Source organism: Pyricularia grisea (assembly GCF_004355905.1).
Source record: "Pyricularia grisea strain NI907 chromosome Unknown Pyricularia_grisea_NI907_Scaffold_2, whole genome shotgun sequence".
NCBI lineage: Eukaryota > Fungi > Ascomycota > Sordariomycetes > Magnaporthales > Pyriculariaceae > Pyricularia > Pyricularia grisea.
The window spans coordinates 1,579,954-1,603,131 of record NW_022156717.1 but is presented as its reverse complement, the minus strand read 5'-3'; the positions used below and the strand labels follow the sequence as shown (position 1 = coordinate 1,603,131).

The following is a 23,178-nucleotide window of genomic DNA, read 5'->3' as shown; positions in this document are numbered from 1 at the left end:
GACAACATTGGACGAGTCAGTGAGGCACACCTTCGAGAATCATCAAAAACGTTCCATTCTTAGATCCATGCTCTGCGCTATGTAGTATGCAAACACTTTTCAACAACTCCTAAACACCACACAAACACATTTACACACGCGAACCAGTTATTTCTTTCCCGTAATCTGGCTCCACGCATCCTCAAACAGCGTCGGCCTCGGCTTGCAATCGTCTGGCTTGAGGTTCAGCGCCCTCACAATCTTGGAAGCGCCTGTGCCCACGCTCATGGTCTGACCCATGATGATGCACTCGCTGACACCCTCGATCTTGTCCGTCTTCATACCCGCTGCTGCGGCGAACAGGTGATCCGGCGTCTTCTCGAAAGACGCCAGCTGCAATACCGAGTCACGCATCTTGCTCAGACCGAAACGTGTGATTCCAAGCACGTCGCCCTTATAAGTCATGACATCGGCCAGCAACTGCATGTGCCGAGGGTCGATACCCATGTCTCCCATGACGGATCCAATTTCGGTGGCGATGGTAGAACGCGCCGCCTCGATGCCCAAAATGTCACGGGCTTCCATGACGTTGTTGGATATCACCTGGGTGCCGATGACACCTTCAGTGGTCATGCATTCCCGCAAACCGTACCCTTCCACCAGCACCTTGTGCTCGTTCTTCTCCGATGTCTGAATGATTGCTCGCGCCGCCTCGGGATAACCTGAAATTGGGACTGTAGGCAGCACCCGGCGGAGGTGATTGACGCGCAGTAGCAGGTCAGGACTGTCTTCCGTTGTCGTTCGACTCCTCGCTGCCTTTTTGGCGGCAGCTGTATCAGCCCACGTGTTGCGAACCACAATCTCGACGCTGTCGCTGCTCAATCTCAAATCATCGGGCTCAATCTTGAGCTTCTTGTGTTTGCATATGGCTTCAGCAATTTCTGGCAGGCCAATGCCCAGGTGCATGTCCTGCAGAGCTCCCATGTCAATTTGTAGCACCACCGAGCCGGTGTCTGCCTTCCATTCGTCTTCGATGAACCTGAGAACATCCGAGACGTACGTCTTCTCAATACGACCCTTGACGACGCGGGCAGCCTCGATTTGCTTATTGTTCTGTAGCGGGCACGTAATAACGGGCGTGCTGATAAGCTTGGAGGCGTTGATAATTTCCTTGATACGAGGTACACCCTGAGTAATACTCATTCCTGCGACACCGGCGAAATGGAATGTCTTCAGCGTCATCTGCGTACCGGGTTCTCCGATAGACTGCGCCCCTACCGCACCCACAGCGTGCCCCGGCTCCGTCTTGGCTCGCTCGTGTTTCTCCTGGCAGAGCCTCAGGAACTTGATCAGCGTGGTGTGAGATATCTTGGCGACACGATTCACTTGGGCGACTCGTTGCATATCCGCCTTGGAATCATCGGCTGTTCTATCGTCAACCCCTCCAGGGGATAGACCAATCCGCTTCCGGATCCTCTCCAGCCTATTGGCACGGCCCTCCACATAACTATACACGGTCTTCCAGAAACCTCTTGCACTTTCGTGCTCGTCGATGCTGAGATCCCTCTGGTCCTCGTAGTCAAGAATTTTGCTTCGGTCAACCAGATCTCGCCGCACATAGCGTTGGCGCTGAGTTTCAATGACTTGATCGCAGACTTGCAGAACCTCCCAAGGCAACAGTGACTTCTCCTCGTTGTCCCAACTCAGCGTTTCGGCATGTGTCCATGTCCGATCGAAATGCACCGGCACCGCCGAACCCTCCATGTCCACCGGGTCCAGCTTGTCGGCACCGAACTGGAATTGGACAATACCTCCACCAGACGTCCTGACAGTGTCATCGTACTGAGTCGACAAGTCTTCGAGCGACTTCATCAATCGCCTTGACATGTATCCAGTCTCGGCAGTCTTGACAGCGGTATCGACCAGACCTTCACGACCCGAGATAGCGTGGAAGAGGAACTCGGTGGGAAGCAGACCAGAGTAGAAGCTATTTGCCACGAAACCCTTTGAAGGGGGTTGGCGAGAGTTCTTGTGGAAATGCGGCAAACTGCGGTCTTGGAAACCATCAGGCACACGCTGGCCTCCAATAATTTGCTGACCGACCAGAGCCACCATCTGCGCGACGTTAATTTCGGAACCTTTGGAACCGGACTTGGCCATGACCAGAGGAGCGTTGTTGCGACTGAGTGTTTCGACACACTTGGCACCAGCCAACTGTCGAACCTTACTCAGAAGACCCGAGATTGAGTTTTCCAGTGTCTGCTCCAAATCACAACCGGCAGCCTTTTGCAGCTTTCCTGCCTTGAATGTCTCAATCAGCTCGTCGCACTGTCGGTTCGCGTTTGCAACGAGCACTTCTTTCTCGGCACGCAATTCCATGGTTGGAAACACGTCGCCGACGCCGATGGAGAAGCCCCTGTTTCCGAGAGTTCTGGCACAGAGCTTTGCAAGCCTGCTCATGACGATCACAGCATGGTCCGGACCGAAATCACGAAGAATGACGTAGAAAATCGAGTCCTTCTTTCCACCACCCACAATTGACTTGTCCATCTTGCCGCACATAACCTCCGAGTTTCTAATCACCAACCAACCGTCGTTAGGGCACATGTCGGGACATTCGCCCGGACGAGGCTTGTATTCACGACACTTTGCGTCCAGGTTGATTTTGACAGGAGAGTCCTTGTTTGGCCTCAACATCATGCTGAAGACTTGTTTTCCAGTCCATAATGCTCGGGGCTTCAAGATTGCGGGAGGTGGCAGGTCCAGGTAATCCTTGCCATCCATCAACATGTGTTGGCACACGTAGGTAAAAGTCTTGCGATCGTAGAAGACGTCCTTGAGGCTAATAAGGTAGGCCGCCGTGATGAAATCTTGGGTGGCTGCAATGATGGGCTCTCCGTTTTTTGGCGTAGCCAGGTTATATTTGACGCCCATGAGGGTCATGGCCTCTGTACGAGCTTCTTCAGTCTGTGGCACGTGAAGATTCATCTCGTCTCCGTCGAAATCTGCGTTGTAAGGGGTGCAAGCACACTCGTTGAGACGGAACGTTCTCCAAGGCCGGACCTTGACAAAGTGGCTCATGATACTGAGCTTGTGAAGAGAAGGCTGTCGGTTGAAGAGGACAATGTCGCCGTCTTCGATATGCCGTTCTACTACGTCTCCGTACCTCAAGCGATAGGCAACGTCGTTGCGGTCACCGAACTTGAGGTTCATCTTGTATTCACCATCACCGTCTTGTTTGACAACGGCATTGGCTCCAGGCCAAACTGTGGGCCCATTGCGGACGCACTCCCTCAGCTTCTCGATATTAATATGGTTGACACGTTCGGGATAAGTAAGATTCTTTGCCACGAGGATCGGAATCGCAACCTGGTCGATTGCTAAGTTGGGGTCAGGCCCAATGACTGTACGCCCAGAGAAGTCCACACGCTTTCCAGACAAGTTTCCTCGGAAACGTCCCTGCTTTCCTTTCAATCGCTGGCAGAAGCCTCGAGTCATCTTTCCGAATCCAGGCTGTCCAAGACCAGGCACCTCACTGTTGACGTAGATGGCAATTTGCAACTGCAGAAACTCCCACTGCTCCATGATGGTCTGAATTGGGTGACCTTTGCTTAAAGCACCACGGATCAGACCTGCGATATGGACAATCTCAGCCAGCTTGGTTGTGATATCGTCCTCATTACTGGAGGTATCTTGCTGCACTGAAGGTCGGATACAGATTGGCGGAGCCGGCAGATATTGCCACAGAAACATCTCGGGCCTGCCTTCTGACGGATCCAGCCCCAGAAGCTCGCAGTCAGTCGGACTAATCATCTTGAAGAGTGTCAAGACTTTCAAGGGGTTCAGATCCTCCATGGCTTTTCGGAGGTGCTTGTCAAGTTCGGGAACCGATTTCTTGGCATAGTTGAACGAGTTGTCAAAGACTATCTTGCTAACTGGCGGCTGTTTCCTAAGGGCGTTTGACTTGTTGAATGTAACGAACTTGTCGTGCGCGAGCTTCAGAACGCCAATCTTCCGGATGGTACCGTTGACCGAGTCACAGTACGGGCATATCTTGACCTTCCTGCATTGCTCATTGATTTTCTTGCAGATTCCGGTTCTTCGCAGATTGTCAATGCCAGGTCGCCTCAATTCAGACAAGAACTTCCGCCTCTCCGGTTCGGTCAAGAGTACACGCGCGCAGTCCTTGCAGATATTTTGGAGAATCATTTGTATAAACCGAAGATAGCCGATGTGGAAGGCTGGGAGGGGCAGCCGGACATGGCCGAAGTGGCCATTGCAGTTCTGCAATTGCTGAGCGCACGTCTGGCATTCGGCCGTCTTGCTCGAGGTACCAAGTCGGTGGTCAAGAGGGCCATGACGCGACGGCGTCCTGTTGTTTTCGACATCGTAGAGCTGCTTTTCCGAGATTTCGAGCACACCCTGGTTGACGATATCCTGATTCGACTGGATGCCGAATTTGATTTCCTTGAATCGCTTTGGGACCTTGTCAACGAATTGCTCCTTTACGGGCAGTGAGGGTGGTGCTTCGGCCACCATCGCGGCGGCTTGCTTCTAGATGCGGTTGCTTTCTTAAATGGATGGGGTCAACCGCGTCGCCGAGGAGAAAAAAAAAATTGGCGATTGTTTTCGACTTGTCAGAGTTGGAGTCATTTGTACCCCACCAATATGCAGGCGCGCGATCGCAAGCTGATAGCTTAGGTACTTCGTAGCGCGCGACAAGTGGGGCCAACACCCTTGAATTCACATGCATGGTGCTTCTGTCTTTTGCTCATTCAACAAAGCCATGATAGGGATGTACAAAGGAATAGATACCTAGGTACCTAACCTACCTACCTAGGTACTGAGATATGAGGTATTATCATATGGACGGCGTATGCCAAATATGGTATAGGTATCAAGGCGAAAAGCAAGGAAGTTACGGAACATGTGGCTTGAGGAGGTACGGATATATACAACCCGCCCTAATTTATCTCAAAAGCGATGCCTAGTGGGAATAGGTACCTTTCTGTCTCCTAATCAAAGGCCAGTACGAAATGTCACCCAACATGGAGGGACGTTGAGGATGTTGAGGATCATCTAGCCGATTGGACACCATCCGGTTCGAGTAGCTCCGGTTCAAAGATGACACTTGTGACGCACGTCAAAATAGCAACTAGCAACTCTGGTTTATTTTGAATTTCTGATTATTTTTTCTAACCGCACATGTACAAGAGCGCAAGAAAAGCTAGCAATCGGAGAATGAAAAACAATTTTTGAGAATACAAAAGAAATCTTTGTGCAAAGAGTTTTGTAATTTCCGGTAGAGATAGTTGTACAGTAAAGTCGAGTCGAACGGAAGACCGAAGAAGAAGCACATGGGCAAGATGGCCTACACCCCCTGCCCCAAGCTCCATAAAAAACCACCGCCCCGGCATTGCGAGCAGTGCAGTAGGCGGGGCAGCTGACGACACAGCATGTGGTTGAATTAACCTGAGTGCTACGTATGTACCTACATGTATGTAAACAAGATGATGGTCCGGACAAATCCGCCGCACTAAGACAGCAGACCCTTAACATCAGCACAGTACCAAGCCGTTTTGACCGTTCAAAACAAACAAGCTATATTTGCCTGGTATGTAGCGTCGGTTTCACGCTCATCCGTTTTGATGTCGGCTGCAGCTCACCGCCCAACGCTACATTGCATTACAGAAGGTTCAGTACTCAAACCGCCGAGAACGTTCGGGACGGTCCCACACTGTCTTCCCAGGAACTACCTTGCAAGGGGTGTTAAAGAACAAGAGACCACTATAGCTTCCTCACATTACACCTTGCCGAACCTCGAACTTACACTCCTCAAGCACAACTCAAAGCTGCTGGCTTTCCGGTGCATCTCTAACCGCTCGACAACAAGACGGTTCTCGACAACAGCCCGATTCACAACAACGCACTATTTCCATCATCATCAAACCGCTCCCCTCAGTCATTGGGCAGCAAGAGCTCCGCGGAGGCCCGCCGGCCCAGCAGGCCATAGCGACGCCATGGCGCCCGCGGGGTCTGCTGAGAAAAAGGCAGACAAGAGCTACTTCTCTTCTGCCGTCGACTCTATGAACCCTTGGGGTGGTAGTCGAAGTACTACTCCAACACCCAAGGATCCTGTTCCTTCCACGCCGCCGCCTCCTTCCGCCGCCAGCAATCCCGGAGATCATAGCATCAACTATGTCTACGGCCAGAGCATTAAGAGATATCCACCTGACTGTCCACCTCTGAACGTCAAATGGTTCCATGCAGTCGATGTGAGCACAATATCGACGAGCCCGACCTCGTGTCATCATGGCGGTGTCTAATAGGCTTCTGTGTACCAGATACCCAAGCGTAAACCCAAGTTCTTGCGTTCCAAGAAACCGATCGAAGATCCAAAGCCACCTCCAGCACCAAAGAAGCTCGTCCCCTTTGCGCCCGAGGATTCGCGGTCCATAGAGGCAACATATCAAACGATACTCGAAGACTTGGAGAAGAGGAGGGGCTCCACGGCCAAACCACAACCAACTAAGCTCAGTCGTAGGCCACAAGTAAGTAGTGACAATTCAACGCCAAAGCCCACAGACCACCACATTGTCTATGTTCAGGAGGACTTTCTCTTCCAAGTCGATATCGAGGACCGAGAGCTGGCACCTGTGTATTGGCTGGGCCCAATCTATGACGTGAGAAGAGGCACTTGGTTCTATCAGGAAGGGTCGACGCTGCGGCCATGCGAGGAGAACCTGGCGGCGCAGCTGGAGGAGGGCTACCTAAAGGCTAAGCCATGGACATATCCACCTCGCAACCGAAGCAACTCGGGCACGCAAAACGTAACGCCAAAGGGGTCCAATGACAATCTCAGAGCCGCTGCGGCTGGACAGGCAGAGGCTGCTTCAAAGCCCGCCGCCCCCACCGCGCCGCAGGCACAACATCAACCGCAGAGTCATCGTTTGTTTGGAACGTATATGAACAGTGTTGCGACCTACCAAGACTCCACAGTGGCATGGTTGACTTCCGATAGTGTTCTGTCGTGGGTAACATCGACGGTTTACGAAAGGTTTGCCGGCGGTGGTTACATGAGCGGCGTCAAGCTAGTTCGCGGTTATACCGAGCCCAACAAAACGAAAGAAAAAGAAAGTCCAGATGGAAGAGGTGAAGTGAAAGCTGACGTGAAGGAGGGAAGGTGGCCTACCACACCTCCTGCCGACATAAAAGAGCTCAAGCTTGATGAGAAGCAACAGAAGCTGCTCAAGAGGAGATCTGCACCTCCTAGCACCAAGTCTCCAATCAAGGAGCCTGGGGATAATCGAGACAAGGAGTTGTTGACATCGTTGATGGGAAGCGCTGATAAGACAGGCGATCAAGAGGAGGAAGACGTGCGAAAGAAGCAAGAGAAACAGATGCAGAACGACTACAACACTCAGGCTGGTGAAAACCAAGGGCGAGATATCGACCACCTGTTTCTTGTGACGCACGGAATTGGACAACTCTTGGGATTGAGGTGGGTGGACTCATTCAATAACTGCATTTCAGAAGCTTCACTAACCCCAACTTCCCTGTGCGCAGAATGGAGAGTGTCAACTTCGTGCACGATGTCAACATTCTTCGCAAGACCATGAAGGGTGTCTACTCCAACTCTGCAGATCTCAAAGCATTAAACTCAGATAACGGGGATGGTCCAGGCAATTGTCGTATTCAGGTTCTACCCGTCTGCTGGCGACATCTCCTAGACTTCCCAAAGAAGCGAGAAAAGAAACGTGAGCATGACTTGGGAGAGACCTATACCGAGGAGGATGAGTGTAAGTCCCCATGGCAGTAGTCCACATTAGGTTAGTTCGTTGACTAACTCGGACGAAAAAAAGACCCCTCGCTGGAAGACATCACTGTAGAAGGAGTTGCCTTTGCCAGGTCGCTTATTTCCGATCTTGCCTTGGACGTTCTGCTCTATCAGAGTGCCTACCGGGAGCAAATCGCACATATTGTACAAGAGGAGTCTAACAGGGTGTACAATCTCTTTATGGAGAGGAACCCAGGCTTCAAAGGAAAAGTCCACATTATCGGGCATTCTCTCGGCTCCGCTATAATGTTTGACATTCTCTGCCGGCAAAAAGAGGATTCCAAGACAAGCGAGCGTAACCCGCTTCGTATCTGGCCATCGCATGGCCGACCCGAAGTGTCCAAGGACCCAAGAGAGCTCAAGTTTGATTTTCAAGTGGAAGACCTTTACTGTATAGGCTCTCCCATCGGGTTGTTTCAAATGCTCAAGGGCCGAACCATCGCAGCCCGGCACATGTCCGACTCGTTTCCATCTCAGAGCCCCTTGGACCCGGACACGATGGACGACCCATTCTTCTCTGCCGATCCCACCCAGCGCGTGTCAACCATCACCGGCCTGCCGTTCTCCATCTCATCTCCGAAGGTCAAGCAGCTCTTCAACGTCTTTCACCCGTCGGACCCCATCGCCTACCGCATGGAGCCGCTTATCACGCCCGCCATGTCCAGCCTCAAGTCACAAGTCCTACCGTACACTAAGAAGGGCATATTTGGCAGTGTGGCTCCCCAAGGTATCACTGGAATCGGCGTCAAGGTAGGGCAGAGCGTCTCGGGGCTCTGGTCGTCACTTAGCGCCGGCATCGCGAGCAACATCCTCAACCGCAGTCTCGGCCTGACGCAGGAGGACGTGGCCAACATGCAGCAGCAGCAGCAGAATCCGACGCCGTCGTCGGGCGCCGCGGGCACAAACATTTCGTCGGCGACGGGCGTCCTCTCGGACGCGTCGGTGCAGTCGGAGAAGTCTGCTGAGCGCAAGCGCCAGCTCGCCAGGAACAACAGTGGCCTCAGCCCGCTGAGCGGCAACGACGCGACGCTCATTGACGACGAGCTCGAGACGCTCTTTTCCAACTTTGAGAATGGGAGGGTCAAGAACAAGGAAAAGTTCAGCGAGGAGGAGGACAAAGCCAGGAGGCTGCGCAAGGAGGAGATGAAGGTACGAGCGCTGAACCGGAACGGCAGGGTGGACTACAGTATTCAGGAGTAAGTTCTTTTTCTACACTCAGGTTATTGTTTTGCGTGTTCATTTCGAGTGACTGAGAGGATGCTAACGTAACGCTATAAAGGAGCGCGTTGGATTTCAATCCCATCAACACTATCGCGTCTCATATGGCGTATTGGAGCGACGAAGATGTTGCGCACTTCATCATGTCCCAGGTTTTGTCAAACAGGAGTGGGACCGGCAGGAGATAGTATCGGCAAGAGGTAGGACCGGGAACAGGCCGGTCATATCTTGGGGGAAGAACCATTTACCAGTTGACATGTTTTGAGAATAGACTTGCGATATTTCGGGATCGCGTACTGTTGGGCTTAATGAAATCACACATTAGGAATAGTCCCTATTGCGCATGCAGCCTTATCGTATTTTGGGAGCATATCTTTTGCGTCGTGCACCATCAGTCGAGCAAGAATAAGGGCAGGTTCCTCTTTGCCAGAATATTCATGGCATCTGAAACGGTGCCGTTCTTGACATGGCATTTCTGAGCCCCCTGAACCCTCCCGCGTTGCTTAGCACAACCGAGTCTGTGGCGCGATCCCAGAAAATGGCCCCATGCTGAACGTCTCAAGCGAACATGCCCGCCTCGATAAAACTGATCCACCTAGGTCCGGCCTGAAACGCATACTCCTCGGCCGTCCTTCCCTGGGAGTCCTTGAGCGCCCTGATGTCATCCATCGGACTAGCGAGCGTGGGCCGCTGCAACTGAAGGTTGACCGCGACCTCGAGGGCGTCGGGCGGGAAGCTGTCCGTGGCGAGGCCAGACGCGAGGTACAAGAGCAGCAGTGCAACCTGGGGCTGGTCCTTCTCGACGGCAATGTGCAGGGCGCTCTTGTTGCCGTTGAGCGGATCCTGATACCTCAACATCTGATCCTTTGGCAGCCTCGGGACGTCGTCTTCGTCATCGCTGTCCGGGTGATCAAAGTCGTGCAGTATCGAGAGGATGCCCTCGACGTTGTTCTCGGCGCACATCTCGTGGAAGGCGTGCGCGGGGCGGGCCTCGGGGTGCATGGTCAGGTAGGCCTCCTCGGTGACGTCGGGAAGGATGTTGTAGTCGTCCTGGACGCCGCCCTCACTCTGGTAGCGGGTGACAATGGCGACGTCCTGGGACGAGGGGAAGATGGTATTGGTCACAGAGGGACCCGGTGCGTTTGTGGCAAGGTGGTTACCGCAGGATGGGCATTTCAGGGATATGACGACATCTGAGGATGAGTCTAGGAAGCATTGCCTGAGTGGTTTGGTGGCAGGTGTGATGTTGTTTGTGTGTGTGTGTGAGCAAAGATATAAGAATAGTCTGAATTGTAAGAGAGTGAGATGAGATGGCGGTTGGAGACTGGTGCTTACCAGTGGTAATGGCATCCACAAGGGAGCAAAAGGTCGTCTGGGACGGGGGCGGCATTCTCATCCTCGTCGATGCCTAGCACCAAGGGTTCTTTACAGCTGACGCAAACAGACATGTTTGACGTTTTGCGGGAGCCTGATATGAAATTCTTTGTGTCAGAAGACAATTAAATACTTGAGTGGGTGAGATGCTGTGACATGATATGAGAATGCGTTTCTTCTGTCTTTGGAGAAAAGTTGATCATATGCAATATCATTTCTAGCGCTCGACAGGTCTTGAAATTAACAGATACAAATAGCCATCCTGGTTCATTTCTTGTAGTATTGCCTACAAGACAATATCACGATTGTATCTGAAGGTAAGATAGGGATGAAACTGTGGAGAAGTATACCCCGTCTAAGCCTTGACTGAAAGAGACTAGGGAGATAAAAAAAAAAAAAAAAAAAAAACTGGTAAATTTTGCCGTCTGAGCAAATCCAAGAGCCGCGGTCGATCTTTTGCCAAACTCGAAGAAGTCGGCGGGTGCTAACACGAAACAGGATGAAAGTTCAACTACAGAGTTGGGCAGCAACATTTGGAATTCTCTTTTTCATTTGGCAGGGGTTGCGTGTTGCACAATCAAACCACAAAAATGAGATATAAACTTACGCGTGTACTGTCACAGCTTTTAGGTATATAAATGAAGCGAGATTACCAGCAGGAAATTTGTACTTTCTAGTACCGTAAACCAGACGAATGTCTTGGGCTTGGCTTGTAAGGGTTTTTGTGATCCGGATACAGGAGATCAGAAGACTTGAATTACTTTGCTGTCATTGAAATGGAGGCCAAAGAAAGTAAAAAAAAAAAAAAATTTATGTCGTGCAGCCTCACTACTGCATGGCCCAAGCTTTGGTAGGCCACCAAAAGTGGATCCTGAGCATATCAGTCAGGCACACGGTAGCACCCGTTGACGCTGCAGATTGTAACATGGTTGGTTTGGTCCTGCAGAATCGATAATCGCCTGGAGTGCCGAGAATTGAATTAACCTTACTGAGAAAAACCAATGATACAAATACCGCTGAGCCAGCCAGTTGGTGTGTTATGTTATGTTTGTGACTGTGATGAGCTGGATGGGCATCAGGGTCTAATTTTTCCTTGGGCGCCGCCCCGAGTCAACTCAATGGGCATCCAAAATGGGGCCATCAATGCCGTGGTGCAAACACGCTGAAGCCCAATGTGGTTTGATTCTTTGAGAACCCAACTTGTGGCTAAGCTCTTACCTACCTTGGTACCCGAGTTACCTATGGATGGCAGGCAAGCAGCAAGCACCTTTAAAAAAAAACCAGACGAAGACTGGGAAGAATTTGCACCAGCTAGAGCTTTGGTCATTACCAATAGCCGATGTACAGTATAAAAGAACAAAGGCCTACCGACCTTCCGGACCATGTCTACCTTACGCCCGGTAAGCTCGGATGGCAGGGATTAGTAACAAATATACATAGGTACCTAGGTAGATACCAGGCAGGTAGCAGCCCTTCGTCTTGGCGCGAATCAATGCATGTATTTTGTCGTCAGCTCGTTAGGGCAGGCTGCAACGAAATGTGAAAAGTATTTGGAGGCCTAGAGTACCAGATGAGAGATTGGTGCGGAAAAACAAGCAAAGCACGCAGTGTAAATTTTCAGCGTACAAATTTCATTGTCCAGAATAGAGTCAAAAGCCTGCCTACCCAGCCGCGGCCAGTTCCTTGGCATGCGTGGGCACCTTACGCAATAGTGTGGCTGTGGAACATTACATCACCCCGCCCCCACCCAGCCAACAGACCTTGCGCAGCCCAACCAGAAGACGTACCTTGATCTGGGAGGCTCACCTACCCGTGATGACAGGCGATTTTGTGAACAAGCCCCTAACATTGTCATTTATTACTTCACCCCCAAAGACACTGCTTTTCGCAATATCACTTTTCGTGGGAGAGTAACCTTAAAGTTTAAGGCGTGTACCAGTGGTCTCTCAAGCAATCGAACCCCCCTCTTATCCAAAGCCTGCCAATCTCCCCACATCCCCGGATCGCTTGATCCTAAAAGCAACAGTCATGAACGTTCTCAAACTCCAGAGGTGTGTTTAAGAGCGCAATCCTATCACAGTGTCCGTATGAATCTTTGCGCTTACTTATCCGTTGTCTTCGTAATACAGGAAGTTTCCCGAGTTCCAACAAAACGAGATCTTCGAGCTCTCCAACTCGTTCGCAAAGCTTGATGTCGACGACAAAGGATACCTCGACGAGGCCACAGCGATCAAAGCTACCCAGCAGAGTGAACGCCAGCCCTACGATGTCGTGCGCCAGGCCCTCAAGGAAGTCGATTTGGACTCGTCGCGACGAGTAGAGCTTGAAGATTACGTCGGCCTGATCGCAAAGCTGCGCCAGTCCTCGCCTGCGCAAAAACGACTTTCTGGCGGAGGCGGCGCGGCGCCTCTCGCCCCGTCGGGTGTCGTCTCGCAGAGGACCGGAGGGCACGCCTCGAAACCGAGCGTTAGCGGCAAGATTCAGGTGCAAGGCTCCAATGCCAACATCACGCATACCATCAACGAGGATGAGCGCACAGAGTTTACCCGCCACATCAATGCCGTTCTTGCCGGCGATCCCGATATTGGCAACCGCCTCCCCTTCCCTACCGATACCTTTGAAATGTTCGACGAGTGCAAGGACGGTCTTGTGCTGGCCAAGTTGATCAACGACAGCGTGCCCGACACCATTGACGAGCGTGTGCTGAACCGCCCTGGAAAGAAGACCAAGAACCTCAACCACTTCCAGATGACCGAGAACAACAACATCGTCATTGAGTCTGCCAAGGGTATTGGTTGCTCAGTAGTCAACATTGGTAGCGGAGACATCATTGAGGTCCGCGAGCATTTGATTCTGGGTCTTATTTGGCAGGTTATCCGGAGAGGTTTGCTGGGCAAGATTGATATCAAGCTGCACCCCGAGCTCTACAGGCTGTTGGAGGAGGATGAGACGCTTGAGCAATTCCTGAGGCTGCCTCCTGAGCAGATTCTGCTGCGCTGGTTCAACTACCACTTGAAGGCGGCCAACTGGCCAAGGAGGGTCAACAACTTTTCTAGCGACATCAAAGATGCCGAGAATTACACTGTGCTTTTGGCCCAGATTGGTTCCGAATATGGCTGCGATAGGTCGCCTCTGCAGACCCAAGATCACCTCCAACGTGCCGAGCAGGTCCTCCAGAACGCTGACCGAATGGGCTGCCGCAAGTTCCTGACGCCTACATCTCTTGTTGCCGGAAACCCGAAGCTGAACCTTGCCTTCGTTGCAAATCTGTTCAACACGCACCCTTGCCTAGACCCCATCACCGAGGAGGAGAAACTGGAAGTGGAGGACTTCGACGCTGAAGGCGAGCGTGAGGCTCGTGTCTTTACTCTGTGGCTCAACAGCTTGGATGTGCAGCCTGCTGTCGTTTCCTTCTTCGACGACCTGCGGGACGGAACCATCCTCCTGCAAGCTTATGACAAGGTCATCAAGGGCTCGGTAAACTGGAGGCACGTCAACAAGCCCCCGGCGCATGGTGGTGAGATGTCACACTTCAAGGCGATTGAGAACACCAACTACGCCATTGAGCTTGGAAAGCAAAACGGGTTCTCTTTGGTCGGAATCCAAGGTGCAGATATCACCGACGGACAAAAGACTCTGACGCTGGGTCTGGTCTGGCAACTGATGCGCAAGGACATCACCTTGACCCTGTCGGCGCTGGCTCAAAGGCTCGGCAAGCGCGAGATCACCGACACTGAGATGGTTAGGTGGGCCAACGAGATGTCCAAGAAGGGCGGCCGTAACTCGTCCATCCGGTCATTCAAGGACCAGGCAATTGGCACTGGTATCTTCCTGTTGGATGTGCTCAACGGCATGAAGAGCAGCTACGTAGATTACGACCTGGTTACACCTGGCCAGACGGATGACGATGCATACCTCAATGCAAAGCTATCCATCAGCATTGCGAGAAAGATGGGCGCGACAATCTGGCTGGTGCCCGAGGATATTTGCCAGGTCCGGAGTCGCTTGGTTACGACGTTTATTGGTAAGTTGTGATTATTATTTTGATGCATCATGATGTCGCTTTTGTTGTTATATAATGACATACTAATGCTTTTCATTTGCCATATAGGTTCTCTGATGGCCACGCATGAAAAGATGGCTTAAGTTTGCGGTGGGGCCAGTGGCTCGATTTCATGACATGATGGCGCCAGGGGTTCAAATCGGTTGGGGATGCTCGCGTGAGCTAGACAGGCTACCTCAGCTACACCACACCTACACCGAATATATGGCCTGTCTCAAGCGGTAGATTAGACCGAAGAGGGCCTTGAGGTGGGAAGAAAAGAGAAGGAAAAAAAAAGGAGAAAAAAAAAGCTGGATGAGTTTGGTTGAGACTGTGTTCCTTTCGGAATGTAAATGAAACAACTTTCAATGATATCTACCGTTAGCTGCTTTTTTCGAGTCGTTTTTGGTTCGGATGGTACAGTAGATCAAGCTCGGACCATTGAGTCGTAAGAACTCACGTCCGTTGTATTGTGAGCTTGAGCTTGCCAATGATTGCTGTGCCATCTACCCCTGCACTAGCTAGCTAGGGAGGTACCTTGTCTACCCTGGCTAGCTTACGAGTACTTTGGACTGGCGGCATCGCCTGATTTTCCTGTGGCAGAAAGAAAATAGCCGCGACCATTTTGACATCTATTGCATACAGCTGTAATGTCATAAGAGAGCAGTTTTGATGTTATTCCACATGTATAGATAGGTTTTCTTTATTTAATAAAGCCGCCCTCATTCATCCAACTGAGGTCGTTGAGATCGTATTCCACTGGGCTTGCCTGGGGTAGAACCCCTAGCAGGGGTATACCAGCTGGGATTAGAATTTTGCGGGGGAATCTCGGGCTTGAACTTGTGCTTTTCAGTTGAACCTGAAGTCAAAAAATCCGGGGCAATGGGGAAAACGAGACTCCCTTGCTTCTTTGATTTGTAGTGTCTTCCGGGGAAACCGGACTTGATATCTAGAACTTATGGATCAATTGTCGACACTTTCAGCTTCTCATACATATGTAGTCAAACCCTTGGTCTCAACAATGCTCGGGCTGTCAAAGCATCATTAGTACGAACTATACCTCAAGCTACTCCCGGCTATTGCGTGGTAAATGTTTGGTTGCCAGGTTATTTGGCGTGCTCCCGCTCCTACCTTCCATGTTTTGAGACAGGTATTGCCAAGCTGGGGGGGGCTAACCAATCATGCCACCTTCTCCGCACGCATTGATGCCTCAGGCAAATGAGCTTCCTGTGAACTGCCCGAGGCAAACCCAATTCCCTTTTGTTTCCTCCAAGCAGCTCTCCTTTCACTCACACCATTCAAAAGCTCTCACATACCATCCATCTGCAGCCTTCTCCTTTTTTTTCCAAACTGTTCATTTCGTTCCATATCAATTCCATCAAAACATTCACAATGTTCGCGGCCAACAGACTCAGCGGAGCCATCGCTCGAACCAGCAAGCCCCAGACGACCCGTCTGATGTCCACTATCCGGGGTAAGATCCACTCCAGGGCGTTCAATTGACCCTCTATCTCTCGGGAACGCCGACCGGGCCACTCTGGGGAGAACCCACAAGTGGGCAGGAAGGCCAACGACGAGCATCGAAGAAAGATAAGAAAAAAACTCGCTTGTCGTGATCGATCCCGCTAATCCAATTGAGTTACTTTTCCAATCGATACAGCCCCGGCACGCATTCAGAGCTCAATCATCAGCAGCACCCGCCAGCCCATCGCCAAGCATGGCCTGTTGATGAACAGCGCCCGCGGCAACATCAACTCGGTTATCGCACGCAATGCCATGCAATCGCGTGGCGTCGTCGCCGAGACGGCCGCTGCTGCCATGATTGCTGCCGCCAAGGCTCAAGGTGCCGGTCTTGCCACCATTGGTCTGGCCGGTGCTGGTGTTGGTATCGGAACAGTTTTCGGTGCCCTCATCCAGGGTGTCGCTCGCAACCCAGCTCTGCGTGGTAAGTAATAGACACTGACTTAATTGAGGCTTTCGGGGAGATCTTCAATTCATAAACTGGGGCGATGGGGTCACGATCCCGCAATTGATTCACGACGCTAACGGATGGCGCTTGCACCCTTGTCTTACAGGTCAGCTTTTCAGCTACGCCATTCTGGGTTTCGCTTTCTCGGAAGCCACTGGTCTTTTCGCCCTCATGGTTGCTTTCCTGCTCATGTACGTCTACTAGAGCTTCGGCACCTTGGACATTTCAAGAAGAGGCAGGCATTTCGTCGATGCTCGAGGATCTCGAAAAGGCCCACAGACTGTCGTCACCGCCGATTCGAGATGGGTCCAGCCTAAAAAGTTTGGAATCTGGGGAGATCCTTGTAAAATATTTCGGGAGGGAAGTGGAGTTTAGATGTGGACGAAGCCTTAGATTACGGGTTCGTTTGATGGCTCGTGCTCTACCGTTAGGGGCTGGGCATTATTAAACTCGAAAAGAAATAAACGCTCGGCAAGCAATGGACAATTTCCTTGCGTCTTCCAGAAGCATTTTTTTTTTTCGTCTGTTCCACTGATATCAAGAGATCTATCCAAGCTTTCTTTTCGTACGAATGATGTTCTTAATACAGCCACCGGTGGTCAAAGGGAGACATGGCTCAACTCGAAAGATCAACGGTCCTAACCCTGAAAAATTTTACCTCTCATTTCGATTATCTGTGCGATGACGTCCCACGATCCGGCAAAATTGGCCCTTGCCTTTTCTGGCCAATTCTTGGCAAATCTTTAGATTCGTTTACAAGCGAAAACGTTTCGCTAGGCTTTTTTAGAATTCATCACCAACCCTGACAGTCGTTTCACCTTAGTCGTTCAAGCTCGCAGAGATCGTTCCCATGACAGGAACAATCCGGGGGAAACCTTCGGCACAACCCGTTTACATGGGTCTACAGTCTACAGAAGCAGATGCGACTCAGTAACTTTGGTCACACCGGTCACCGGTACAATGCCACGGCACGTTGACTTACTCGGTACCTCCGGATATCATCAGGCTGAACACTTGTTGCTGCCGCCCGCGTGTGTCGTGGTCGCTGTCGGATTGCAGGAGTCACTTTCGGAAATTCGTGTTTTGTTGGCCATTGTCGACCTGTAGAGTAACTTCAGCTGCCTTTTCTGCACGTTGGGTCTGGCTTTGGAAAACTGTGCTGTGCAGGTCGACAGTATCTCGCTACTATGTGATGCATGCAAGCTTTCTCGGATACTCAGGCGCATCCCGTGGGCATCTAGCTGCAAGAAATGTCAACTCTCCATGATTAGCCGCTCTACCAGCTGGGTGACTTGGTCCAATAACTGGAGGACATGCACAAAAACGAACAGGGGCAGTTGATGGCTGATCCGTTCAAGCTGTGTAACAAAAGGAGACGAGAATATCAACGAATATGCAGCTGGTTTTGACTTGAAGAGGAAATTGAGTAACTTGCACAACGCCAACGAAAAGGGTCAAGAATCGGATATAGTCTGAGCAGGTCTGGTTCTGGCCTCTCCGTGCCACCTGAAAATCGGGATATGCACCTTTCATCGCTTTTGGGTTAAACAGCAACCTACCTGCGTGGGGGTCAGTGACGCCAGGGGATGCCTTGCTGGCGCATCATCGATTTCGAATATCCCATCCATAGGTACATACGCTCCTTGTTGGCCTTAGCATTACAAGGTTACTCCAGATAATGCAGAAGCTTGTACAACTTTATGTCAACCCGAAACCAGTAAGGCTACGGTACCAGTGCGTTGGTTTGCGGCGGTGATGGGCCGCCGTTTGCAGCCAATAACGTCAGGTAACTTAGCGCTCATGCAAATGAGGGCCTTACGATAACAGGAGAACGAACAACATGCATTGTACCTCTTTCCCTTGGGGGCAGGCTGCGTGTGGGAGAAGAGTATTTGATGATGACAGCATGACGACAGGTGGGCGAGCTCGCATTGGTTAATACCGAATTGGTTGCAGACTGATGGCTGGGCCGGTGCTTTCTATTTTTATCAGGAACGTCGTTGCTGGGTTTCCCCGAAAAGGTGCCAACAGGAACTGCAAGGATCTAGATTCGGTACTGGATACTCCCTCAATTCATAGTAGTACTGGATTGATGCCCGATATATCACTGCACGCTGAATTTCAGTTGCTGGTCTGGATCTGTGTAAACTTGATTCCTTCAAGCACAAAGACCCATACAGATAGCAAATTCCTCTCATTGTTTGCTCCTATATTCTTTCCTATACAAATTCTTTTTCCCCTGAGCACAGCAGCAACATGCAACCGACCAGCCGCCAGCTCGAACTTGATCCAGAGTTGCCCATCAACGACTATGCCTACGGCCATGAGATACTCGAGACCTTCGAGACTTGTCTGACCGCTCCAGATGCCCCCGACAACCGATCCCAGACCCTGGCAGTTGAGCTTCGACGCACCTGCGCCGAGGCGCCGGGAGGCACCGACCAGAGGGGCAATATCATCAATAGCAGGGAGCTACTCGCCACCATCTACAATCTTCTGCCCTGGTTCATCGAAGATTTTCCTCACAATGACGAGAAGCATGACGTCTTGGCCAATACGATGGCTATCTTGTATCGGACTAATGACTATGTCCGTCAGGGGGAGGAGAACCCTTGCAATTGGGAGGGGCTTCCGGGCTTTTCCACCGTGGTGAGAGAGTGGTACGAAAATGACGGTAAAGGCCCTCGTCCACCCACTCCCATTCGCTACTACCTAACCAAACACTATCCTGTATACATGGATCGCGTATGCAACTCGAAAAGGGAGCGAGAGTCTTATGATGATGAATGTCTACTAAAACCAAACCGATATTAGACATGACCGAGTGCAAAGCCAGCGGAGGCGGATACCCAGACGAGGAAGACCTCTCGCATTGGCGTAACTGGATCGCGTTCCTCGCCCGGCTCGCCGTCAGGGGCGTCGAGAGTCCGTTCTACGGTTTATGGATCATCAGGAAGACCCTGGAGGGAGGCGTCAAGACGGAGGACCAGACGACGCCCATCGTCAAGGGCGACTCCCTGCTCGCTCGGCTCTGTGGCGTCCACGACTGGCTCGAAATTGCGGGACCGACCATCCTGCACCTACTCGCCAGTGTGGGTAACGGGAACGTCATGGACGAGACGATGGAGCGCGCTTACGAGCCTGGGAGGCTTTGTGGCGACGCCGTCCCCGCGTTTGGTGTGCAGAGGTGGAACTTTTGGAAGCAGAGGCTTGTGGAGATCTCGGGCTCCCAGCTTGATGACTTGGAGCTGCCTGAGGAGCATGCAGTCCCGCTGTGTCATGAGACTCTCGCAATCATGGGGAGGCTTGAACAGGCGGCTGGAAATGTTTAAGGAAACGACTCGTCAAAGGATTAAACGTGACTTGGAGTCGGAGACAACTGGAGTGTCGATATTCTTCCAGTATCTGCAATGGGAATGGCAGGTAATGAAGATGTCTGCCTATTTCCTTCTATATTGTTTGGGCCTGCTGGTACAAATACTTGGCCTTGCACATACGGGCACTATGAAACTTCAATGTTCAGGGGGAAACCTCAATGTCAACACGACAGTAGATCTGGACTGGGACGTGATTTGATATTCTCGACATAGATCAGTGGATAATTTGCCTTTGATTATATTGCCTCGATCAGCCCAATTGCAAAACTGGGACCTGAAAACCATAAAGAATGCTGCATATACAGAAGCTATGCCTTGTTATCAAGCAAAGAAACCCATACCCAGGCGCCGTTGAATTTTCACAAACAAACAAAAAGAAAAGTGGAATAGCACCCAGCACATGACCTTGTCACTCAAGCAAATGATACAGTCTCAGTAAAAGCCAGGTCGCTTTTGGGGCTTCGGGCATGGGGCTGCTGGTACATAGGGCCTGAGGCTGAAATCGTGATCTCCCCGACCAGTAGTTGGCAATTTGCTGTCGTGCTGCATGACTTGGAAGTCCTGCTTGTGGCCTTCCGTATACACTGCCCTGACGGATCCAGGGGGGCCACTCTTCCATGGCCTGCTCTGCCCGGGAACCAGTGGCGTGTGGACAATGGGCTTAGCGGCTGGGGGTGTAGTCTTGTTCCCTTTCCCTTTACTCTTGGGCGGAGGAGGAATATTGATGGGCAGTTGCTCCTTGTTTTGGAAAGGACCGGGGTAGCGTTTCTTGTTTCCAGGACTGTACTTTTTGGTTTGCTTGACTTGGCTCCTTGCCTCGTGTGCGTACATCCACGTCTGAGCATCAGGAATTTGATCCGACCATGGCTCGCCTTCCAGATCGTACTGTGCAAAGAATCAAGGCATGGATGTTAGCAGAGCCTTTTTTTTTACAACGGTGAAGCAGTCTTTCCTTCCCCTTTCTTCGGCAGCCGACTTACGTAGGAAGAGAAGGTTGGCCTCGTCGGTGCACATTCCCATTCCGGATTAGGAGGAGGAGCCTGGATGCTGTGAAAGGTTCCTTTCAAGCGCGGGTCCTACGGATTAACGGCAGAAAATTGGTCATAGTCGGTGGTAACCCAAGCTGTCGGGTCGGTGTCCCGGCGCGCCATCTTGCTGGTTTTGCTGCCCATGATGATAGTAATGGTTCCGAGCTTAGGAGAGAATACAGATGATGAGGCTCAGTAAAAGAGAGTTTAGAAATGACAATATTCGGCCAATCCAAGCTGTATGCGTCAAAATATCAAGAGAGATAAAGAGTGATAGATAGACAGGATGTCTGTGTAAGCGGGACAATAAGGAAATAGACGCAGCCAGGCGCTGAGACAAAATAAAACTCATGAGAATGGAGACTGAAGACTTTCTTACGGCTAGAGAGCAAGCCTTTGTGAGCTCTTATACCATTGTCGTGCCCTGCCCAGGGCCATCAAGAAGAGCATCCCAAATAGTCTTGCAGCGTATTCCCCTTAGGCGTTGGCATACGCGCTAAGTCTGCAGATTCATGAACATGGTTTTCTGGTTTCACTGAGAACCGAAATAACTGTGGATTCTTGCGGTCTATCAAAAGGGCTATATGCAGACAGAAGTGCGGAAGGGTCGTATTTCATGGTCAAAATGGATACGGTCGTATATTTCGCGTGTTGGTTTGCGGGGGGTTCAGTTGCTGTGGGCGTCATGGCTGATCGTCCAATCAGGTGTTACAAATTAGCGCCTTGTGACGGGGATAAGGTCGAACGCCTCATGTTGGGCGCTTGCATCACTGCCAAGCACTGCAACTCTTCACAGTCCCCTTAAGGTGTATCATCTTAAACGCGCGACTCTGGGACCGAAATATCAATGTTTACCAACAGCAAGCCCAGAATACCGACCCAAAGAGACACTATTCACGAAAGGAGGATTACTCAACCAAACTTCTACAGATAAAACGGCGCGCATCCAGAAGTGGACACTGGGTACCTTATCTAGGTACCTACCTCCCTTACCTACCACCTACATAAGAAGCAGACTCTGGGCCATTCGCATCAGCTCTGCTTGCGCACAAACTTTTTTTATTTTTTTTTTTTTACTTCGCCATCCTTCTGTAATCCTTTGCAATGCCAGAAGCCTCAGAGCCCAAAACAATGGACGCCAACACCACTGAGCTCATAGACAATCTTTCCCTCGATTTGTGGGATGATGCTTCGAGCGAAGCTTTCGAGTCCGATTCAGAACCTGAATCAGACTGGGAGATGGGGCCGGAGCTGCTTCATGTTTTCAAGACATCCCTCAAGCTGCCGCTCAATAAATCAGATAAGGCAGCAAAGATTGCCAACGGGATTCGACAATATTTTGCTGCACTGACTAAAGAAAGGGCCGGCTGTCTTTCATTCGACCTGTGGTCCGTACTTGATAAAATCACGTCCCAGATTCCCCACGACAGCGAGCTCCATGATGTCCTTGCCGATGCCTTCAAGATAATAGAGCAAGAAGGCGGTCCGGTATGGTTGGACGCAGACGGCAAATCCCCGTTCCTGTGGTCTTGGGATCAACTACCGGGCCTGGGGATTTACACTAGAGAGTTTTTCGACACACGTAAGTCGATCACCAAGCTCCCCAACTCTACCGTCTACCTTATTAACGCAAGATGCAGCGCAAAACGACTGGTCTAGCAGTCAGATGGCGCAAAGGCGAAACTATGGCAGTTTTCTGGCCAGTTTGGAGAAAAGAAACATTGTTGGCAGCCTCATGACCGTCTGGGAGTTTCTGGAGGCTTTGGAGGGTGGAAAGGGACCCTCGAAAGAAGGCAACGAGGCCCTCCGAGGACCTGCTATGCAGACCAATCTTTGTATGGTGCGAGACAGGATCGTGATTTCCGGACAGGAGATCTTCAACCACCTTCGGCATATGGCTGCGCAAGACGCCCCTGAGTACATGATCATCCCCTACCAGCCTGGTGTATTGTGCGACGGGCAGACAAACTCTTACTTCAGCCTTAGCCGGTGGCTGTTCTGGAAGCAAAGGCTCAGTCAAATCCGCGACGAGCAACTGAATGAGCTTGGTCTGGTTGAGGATGAGGTAGTACCCATCATTAATGAAACACTCGACAGGATGGAGGCCATCGAGAGCGGTGCCGGTCCTATCGAAGGCGACAACTGGCCAAAGTTGCTGGACCACAACAAGGATGACGCTAAAAACGACGGCAAGCAGAAGAGAGATGTGGAAGGAAAGCAAGACAACGAAAAGAATGTAAGGTTCGAGGAAGAGACGCACGCCGACCAGAAAGCTGTGAGCGGAGGCTGGTTCTTCAGTTGCGTCGTTTCTTGAAGCATCTGTCTCGTTGATTTCGCTGGAGTTTGGAGTTTTG

At 51.2% G+C, this 23,178-nt stretch overlaps 8 protein-coding genes across 8 annotated transcripts; 5 read left to right on the top strand and 3 right to left on the bottom strand.

Annotated features, from left to right (window-relative positions):
* Positions 1 to 147: 147 nt before the first annotated feature.
* On the bottom strand, positions 148 to 4,518 carry PgNI_03051 (uncharacterized protein; the record flags this gene model as incomplete). The annotated part of the gene is made up of 1 exon (XM_031123105.1): positions 148 to 4,518. One exon carries the CDS (start codon positions 4,516 to 4,518, stop codon positions 148 to 150), a length of 4,371 nt encoding a protein of 1,456 aa, XP_030983472.1.
* A 1,109-nt stretch (positions 4,519 to 5,627) lies between these two features.
* PgNI_03050 (uncharacterized protein) lies at positions 5,628 to 9,222 on the top strand (the record flags this gene model as incomplete). Its single annotated transcript, XM_031123104.1, has 5 exons — positions 5,628 to 6,254; positions 6,324 to 7,480; positions 7,546 to 7,778; positions 7,842 to 9,012; positions 9,096 to 9,222. The coding sequence occupies 5 exons, from the start codon at positions 5,628 to 5,630 to the stop codon at positions 9,220 to 9,222; spliced, it is 3,315 nt and encodes a 1,104-aa protein (XP_030983473.1).
* Positions 9,223 to 9,592: 370 nt separating this feature from the next.
* On the bottom strand, positions 9,593 to 10,482 carry PgNI_03049 (uncharacterized protein; the record flags this gene model as incomplete). Its single annotated transcript, XM_031123103.1, has 2 exons — positions 9,593 to 10,253; positions 10,370 to 10,482. 2 exons carry the CDS (start codon positions 10,480 to 10,482, stop codon positions 9,593 to 9,595), a joined length of 774 nt encoding a protein of 257 aa, XP_030984621.1.
* Positions 10,483 to 12,100: 1,618 nt separating this feature from the next.
* Positions 12,101 to 14,838, top strand: PgNI_03048 (uncharacterized protein). The gene is made up of 3 exons (XM_031123102.1): positions 12,101 to 12,459; positions 12,538 to 14,432; positions 14,520 to 14,838. Exons 1-3 carry the CDS (start codon positions 12,437 to 12,439, stop codon positions 14,552 to 14,554), a joined length of 1,953 nt encoding a protein of 650 aa, XP_030984620.1. The 5' UTR covers positions 12,101 to 12,436; the 3' UTR covers positions 14,555 to 14,838.
* Positions 14,839 to 15,719: 881 nt separating this feature from the next.
* PgNI_03047 (uncharacterized protein) lies at positions 15,720 to 17,912 on the top strand. The gene is made up of 3 exons (XM_031123101.1): positions 15,720 to 15,924; positions 16,111 to 16,395; positions 16,526 to 17,912. Exons 1-3 carry the CDS (start codon positions 15,843 to 15,845, stop codon positions 16,621 to 16,623), a joined length of 465 nt encoding a protein of 154 aa, XP_030984617.1. The 5' UTR covers positions 15,720 to 15,842; the 3' UTR covers positions 16,624 to 17,912.
* Positions 17,913 to 18,311: 399 nt separating this feature from the next.
* PgNI_03046 (uncharacterized protein) lies at positions 18,312 to 20,531 on the top strand. Its single transcript, XM_031123100.1, has 2 exons — positions 18,312 to 19,093; positions 19,234 to 20,531. Exons 1-2 carry the CDS (start codon positions 18,676 to 18,678, stop codon positions 19,749 to 19,751), a joined length of 936 nt encoding a protein of 311 aa, XP_030984616.1. The 5' UTR covers positions 18,312 to 18,675; the 3' UTR covers positions 19,752 to 20,531.
* Positions 20,229 to 20,968, bottom strand: PgNI_03045 (uncharacterized protein; the record flags this gene model as incomplete). Its single annotated transcript, XM_031123099.1, has 2 exons — positions 20,229 to 20,681; positions 20,885 to 20,968. 2 exons carry the CDS (start codon positions 20,966 to 20,968, stop codon positions 20,229 to 20,231), a joined length of 537 nt encoding a protein of 178 aa, XP_030984619.1.
* A 987-nt stretch (positions 20,969 to 21,955) lies between these two features.
* Positions 21,956 to 23,138, top strand: PgNI_03044 (uncharacterized protein; the record flags this gene model as incomplete). The annotated part of the gene is made up of 2 exons (XM_031123098.1): positions 21,956 to 22,406; positions 22,465 to 23,138. 2 exons carry the CDS (start codon positions 21,956 to 21,958, stop codon positions 23,136 to 23,138), a joined length of 1,125 nt encoding a protein of 374 aa, XP_030984618.1.
* Positions 23,139 to 23,178: the final 40 nt, after the last annotated feature.

Coding starts and splice junctions, on each gene's coding strand:
- PgNI_03046 (XM_031123100.1), top strand. CDS start 18,676: ATGCAACCGACCAGCCGCCAGCTCGAACTTGATCCAGAGTTGCCCATC. Junction 19,094..19,233: donor AGAGTGGTACGAAAATGACG/GTAAAGGCCCTC, acceptor AACCGATATTAG/ACATGACCGAGTGCAAAGCC.
- PgNI_03047 (XM_031123101.1), top strand. CDS start 15,843: ATGTTCGCGGCCAACAGACTCAGCGGAGCCATCGCTCGAACCAGCAAG. Junction 15,925..16,110: donor TCTGATGTCCACTATCCGGG/GTAAGATCCACT, acceptor CAATCGATACAG/CCCCGGCACGCATTCAGAGC. Junction 16,396..16,525: donor TCGCAACCCAGCTCTGCGTG/GTAAGTAATAGA, acceptor CTTGTCTTACAG/GTCAGCTTTTCAGCTACGCC.
- PgNI_03048 (XM_031123102.1), top strand. CDS start 12,437: ATGAACGTTCTCAAACTCCAGAG. Junction 12,460..12,537: donor AACGTTCTCAAACTCCAGAG/GTGTGTTTAAGA, acceptor TTCGTAATACAG/GAAGTTTCCCGAGTTCCAAC. Junction 14,433..14,519: donor CTTGGTTACGACGTTTATTG/GTAAGTTGTGAT, acceptor TTTGCCATATAG/GTTCTCTGATGGCCACGCAT.